The following is a 6,000-nucleotide window of genomic DNA, read 5'->3' on the forward strand; positions in this document are numbered from 1 at the left end:
AGAGTGCTCTGCGCATTGGGCCTTGTTTTTTTTAGCAAGTGGGCTCCCGTCAGCAGCAGCACCCCCCACCTGCAAACCACGACAGGCGCTGAAGGAGGCTCCACGGTGACCACAATTTTACCCCGAGGGCATAGTGGGAAATCTGGCTGAGAGAAACAAGCGAGGCTTTTTGCAGAAACATGGTCACTGGGACAAACACTGAGGTCACGGAAGCTAAAGTCAAGTCAGATGAACTCAAATCCAGTTAAATTCATTTGTATTCCTCAACAGCTCAGCCTGTTGGACCTGCAGGGCGGCACCAAAATACCAGGGAATCTCACCAAATCAGCGGCTCCCACAGGGGAAAACCATGTTGATTTAGACACAGTTTAGTAACAAATTTCCTTTTGTGGTAACGGTCATTGTTACATCATGACCGCATTGTTTAACATCTCACTGGAATAAGAAATGCCCTTGAGACATGAAATAACAACAGTCAGTGGCTCGTTAAATTAGGATATGTGAACTAATTAAGTGAATTTATTTTGTAGTTTCCCACAGGTGCACTTCTTAGCAAAGGGAGACAACTGCACACAAAAACACCTCAATTAATCAGAATATCATCAATGGGAAATTTACAAAGATTAAACTGATATAGTCTACTCTGCACACATATTTCAAGACTTTATCTCTGATAACTTTGACTCTGTCAGATTGGATTTACTATGCACTTATGTATTTCAACTAGATCTGGTTTGCTTTGTCATTTTTGCCTCAGTAGTTGTAGCTGTTTAAATAAAGAGAGTTATACAGAAGCTGAATTGAATCAATTATTTTCTCCAAAAACAAGCACGCCAAAGGAGTTTGAGGAAGATTCACCAGGTGCGAACTGCAGACGACGACTGATAAAAATGAAATTGAACAGAAAAGAAGTGCTTAGAAATTAATTTACTTTGGGGTTTGCAGAAAAAAACCACAGAAAACAATCACTCTGTGTGCACTTAATCTTCACGAGTTACACTTTTGGAATTTGATTTCTGAAATAAGCGGAGCTCTTAATGATATTCTTTTTTTTAGAGGGATGTGCTTGGATCTGTATGACAAAGCCCTACAAAATACACAATAATACAACTATTGGTGTTTTAAACAAGCTTACATATAAACTTCTATGGACTAATAAAAGGTATCCCTTTTCTGGCTGCAGCATCTGTCCCTTTTCTTTACCTTTACAGAACAATTCACAGTTTAGACTTAAACTCAGCAGACCTGGCACTGCCAGTTCTCTGGTGCCACCATCGTATGACAGCCTGGTAAGCTGAGTGTCACAGACAGAAGAGGAAAACCTTTTTATGTATGTCGGATAGCTCATTCTTTTTCTCTCTCTCTCTCTCTCTCTCTCTCTCATGCTTTATTAATTGTAGAGTGATTGTCTCAGTCTTGTTTTAGTGACTGCAATGCTTCCTCTCCAGGGGTGGCTCAGGGATTAATATTTTAGACAGAAAAATAAATGAAACTATCCATCAGAGTCTGCTGCATGTCCCGGGGGACAGCGGCTAGCACTCAGGGTACTCTGGCTTCGCACTCAGCCAGCGGACAGTGAGCTCAAGACCAATCAAGTGAGCAGAAGAGCACAGCGGATGGCAGCCGTTTGCCATGCATGCAGAGGCCAGCTAGGCTGGAGGGATCAGCGCTTGAACAAAGAGCTTCTGGTCTCCCAGCCCCTACCCCACCCCGACGTGTCCCAGTTTATTCATGGCGCACTAAGGTGCAGCTAATGTACCTAGCAGCAGCATGTGCATGATCCTGACCGCCTGTCTATAAAGCATCTGTGGCCTGGGGCACAATCCTGCCTGTCAATATTGTGTTGTAAACATAAGATATAAACGCCACTTGCACTTGTTTGTGCTGTGATTACTGACATAGACCCGACGCGTTGACGGAAAACTGTGAAAATGATCAAAAACGTAAATGTTTAATGCTTTGCATAAGTTTGAAATGTTACACCAAGATTACAGTTCACAGTTTTTAGAACTACCGTGCATAAAACTACATCTGGTAAGTGCTGGGAATGTGTGAGTGAAAATATCTTTAAGTCATATTTTACTCCCATTGAGTGGTTGTGTTGTTCTGGTCCAGTAGGAAGCTGTGAAGGAGGGAAGAACGAATCAATGCCACTATAAGATCGTAATAAAGTCATTTGTTTCTCAATGTCCATTTCTTTAACTCAGATGCAGTGGTGCGCGATGACATGAACAACTACATTAGCCAATACTACAGCGAGGCCAGCAGCGGTAAGTGACTATTACAGAAGACATATTAGTTCTCATGCAGCACCCTGTCTTCTCTTCAAAATGTTTAATGAAAATCTCAGTTTGCGTTTTATGTGTTTGAACAGTTCTGCATCTCTCTCAGACATTGTAAAGCACTGTGTGGATTTAGATCTGTGAAAGGTGCTACATTAATGAAGTTTGCTAAATAAAATATGTTTTACTGCTTTGCAGATGAAAGACACAAAAAAAGAGAGAAGCAAAGTTCAGGGTTTCAATTCAGTTCAGTTTATTTATACAGCACTAATTCACAACAATGTCGTCTCAAGGCACTTTACAAAAAAATCTTTTCAATTCAATCACATATACATTCCAATTGGTCCAATTTATCAGGTTAGTACAGTGTGCTCAATTAGTTATTCAAAATAGGTTAAAAAGTTTCCATCTAAGGAAATCCAGCAGATTGTGATGCACTTTATAAAGTTTTAAAATGAACTGGTTAAATTATTTTTAAATATAATAATTTCTTCATCTTTTTTTTTTTTTTCTCTAAATCCTTATAAAGATGCTGGAGCGTCCGGCGCAGGGGCCCGGGTCATCACCACGGCAGCCATTGACGTCCACCTTCCTAACAGCACCAACTCCACCCAGTCCAATCCGAAGCTCGCCATGCAGCGGGTCGGCAGCGCTGTGAGCGACGCTTCCACCAGCATATCACAGTCCAGCGGCAGCCTGACGGTCCGGCCTCCCAGCCTGAGCAGCCACACCCCGGGTTCGTCGCTGACAGACTGCAGCAGCAGCGCGGTGCCGGACGCCGGCCTGAGCTCGCATCGATGCTGCCCCGCTTCCTTCTCAGGCCAGGACCCCTGCAGGGACCCCAGCGCCGTGGTGCAGGAGCTGCTCTCCTCCCTCTCAGAAGACTCTTGCCTCGCTCAGAAGGGCCTGGCGGTGGACCCCATCAACCTTAAGCTTCCCAGCCCCACCGGCTCCGAAAACGGCAGCCCCGAGCTGGACAACAGAGTAAACCTGTTCAACCGCAGGAACCAGGAGGAGAGGCGAGGCCGGGGCAGAGGGTGCGTCCTGCTGCAGACCAAGCCACTGATCCACCTGCAGGGCAGCACCACTGAGCCGTCCCTGGAGGAGAAGTACAGACTGCTGGGCCCGGCTGACTCACCTCTGGGGCACATGCCGGACACTTAAGCTACATTTACACAGAAAACAGAAGCTTTTCGTTTACTTTTTACTGCCATCCTGTTTGGCACACATCTAACCTTTTCTGACAGGTCGATCCTCTTGAGGAGCCGCATAAGAGTCAAAAAATGGGTTTTATCTTTTGCTTGTTAAAGCCAAGCCTATTCAAACTAAGCTTGAGTTGCGGCTTCCAGCTAACTCTGATGTTCCTTCAAAATAAAAAAAACAAAAAACAAAATGAGAGTTTTCCATCAAGGCCCTTTATAAGTCTACTCAGTCTCATCAGTTTCCTTTTAAAGATTTTTGAATTAAAAAAAAAAATGTACCCAGGTATAGCACAACAGAGCCTAAAATATCCTGGTCACAGGGAATCTAATGTGTTCTTGGACACATTCGTTATCAGGAATTCTCACTTTGCAGAGGTCAGAAATGCACTGAACTTCACAAGAATTAAAACCAGCAAAGGGTCACTCAAGCCTATACTGAACGAACAAAAAAAAAACAAAAAACAAAACAAACATTTCAAGCAGTTGAAGAAATGTTTTCTATTTTTCTTTTACTTTTTTTGCCTTCTTTTGTTTGTACTATTAATTGTAAATGTTGCTCAAGCTGTTGTCTGTTCAAACAGTTACAGGGTTTGCAAGACAGGATGGATTTTCAAACAGCCAATTGTTTTTGCCTTTGACTTTTTCCTTTCCATTTGTTTGATTTTTGAACCCATGGACCAGGAATGAAAGCTGTCTCGTTGGCATTTTTTGTCTTCGCAGAAATCTTAGCGAAGGGGGGGGGGGACGAAACTAAAAGTCACCTGAATGGTCTCTTCACGCGAAACTAGACCAGAGTGCTTGTAGCATGAACCTTTAAACGAGACGTGCCAGAAATGGCGATCAAATTCTTTGCACTTTAACGTTTACTGACACTTTTGTAACCTTGATACAAACAAAGTTGTTGCCAATTGCAGGTGTTGTTCTTTGAAGGAAAACAGCAACAAAAATAAAAGTTCTTATTTCCTTATCTGCTCTTAGATCTGTCTGACTCCTGGAAATCCACAGACACTCAACACTGCACGCACCCCACACACACACACACAGACACACACACAACCTCTCAGCATCATCTTCTTTATAGCATGCGGTTCTAAAATTGCTAAATTATTTAGCGTTATTAACATTAGACCTGTCACAACAGCGCCTAATTGGTGAAGCCAATGGGACAGAGCCGTGACAAGAATCATCTTCTCCTTAATTATCGTCTCATATCATTAATTCAGAAGATAAACTGCTGTACCGTTTTGCTTCTTGTCACATGTTTACAAGTATCCAGAGATTTTTTTTTTTAAATTCTTAATATCTACAGATATATTTTAATAAACGTTCGAAATTTTCTTTACTGTTCATTTCCAGGATTATGACTTACAGCTAATGAAAACCCCAAACTCAATTTCTCATAAAAATGGTCCAATAAAAATTCTTTTAAATGCAGAAATAAAGACTGAGATAGCTTCATTAATTCCAGTGGACAGATGTTTCAGGAGTGGCTTAAACAAAAGGAATATGATGTAGCTCGTGTCCTCGCTTGTTTTTGAAGTAGACTGAGTTTTTCCTTCCACTCAATTTTCCATTAACACTCTGACACACAGGACTCTGTTACCAGCCAGACTGCCTGCTAAACACCTGTCACATCAGCAGTCTTCCCCCATGATTGCATAAACATCCAAAGCATGTTATGTTTTAGAATAAAAATGTTTTTCAATTGGTTTTAAGCTTTTAACGTCGGTGGCCTTACATTACTGATATAAGGAAGTATAGAAAGCTGCCATTATATTGTAAATTTGGTTAAAATTCTGGATTGGTATGTCAAAAAAAATAAGGGTTGAATTTTGGTTTTTGTTTGTTTATATTTTATAACAACTGACATAAAACTTTGTCCAGGGTTTGTGCAAACCATTTGATAAGATCGTGCATCAATTTGGCTTACAGAGACAAAAAGCCACATCGGCTGTCATGGCATCAGTAAATAAATAATGATCTGCTTGGCTTTTGATCCACACAAAGGAATCCTGTTGAACATGGGTGCCAAACTCTGGTTCGCGCTCTGCCTCTCGCAGCTGCCATTGCATTAATGCCTGAAGTGAAAGTGGGCCGTCTCTGAACTAAATCATCCGGCCGTCTAAGAAAGGCGATAAATCAGATGGTTACGCCCTGAGCCACACAGACAGGACGTTATTTGCCTTAAACATTACAAAGGGTGCTAATGCTGCACTGCTTCCACAGTAAAAAAACAAAACAAACATATATATATACACACAACTTTAGTAAATGCCTTTACTGCCAGTTTACCCATTTGATTTATATTGACAGTAGATTATCTGGCAGTTGGATCCAAGTGTTCGGTTTTGACAGAAAAGGACACCCACACAAACCTTTAGGAGAAACTCCGAGGAGTAAATTGCTTTTGGGACCTCTCCAGTAAAATTAGAGGTGCAGTGCCTGTCACTCTCACTGGAAGAAAGTGAATTAAGATTGACCATTAGATTCTTAATAATTCAAATGTTTTAATAATG

General features: G+C 41.6%; 1 protein-coding gene across 1 annotated transcript in view; it reads left to right on the forward strand.

The window, feature by feature from the left end:
• LOC106920796 (transmembrane protein 266-like) overlaps positions 1–3,675 on the forward strand; it is a 28,756-nt gene extending 25,081 nt beyond the window's left edge. Inside the window, exons 9-10 of the mRNA XM_088004638.1 lie at positions 2,208–2,270; positions 2,812–3,675. Of these exons, the coding sequence (XP_087860764.1) occupies positions 2,208–2,270; positions 2,812–3,446 (698 nt within the window). The 3' untranslated portion in view covers positions 3,447–3,675. The remainder of the gene's footprint in view (positions 1–2,207; positions 2,271–2,811) is intronic.
• The last annotated feature ends 2,325 nt before the right edge of the window (positions 3,676–6,000 follow it).

Source organism: Poecilia mexicana, unplaced genomic scaffold, assembly GCF_051168715.1.
Source record: "Poecilia mexicana isolate PSO_F unplaced genomic scaffold, ASM5116871v1 scaffold_3, whole genome shotgun sequence".
Lineage (NCBI taxonomy): Eukaryota > Metazoa > Chordata > Actinopteri > Cyprinodontiformes > Poeciliidae > Poecilia > Poecilia mexicana.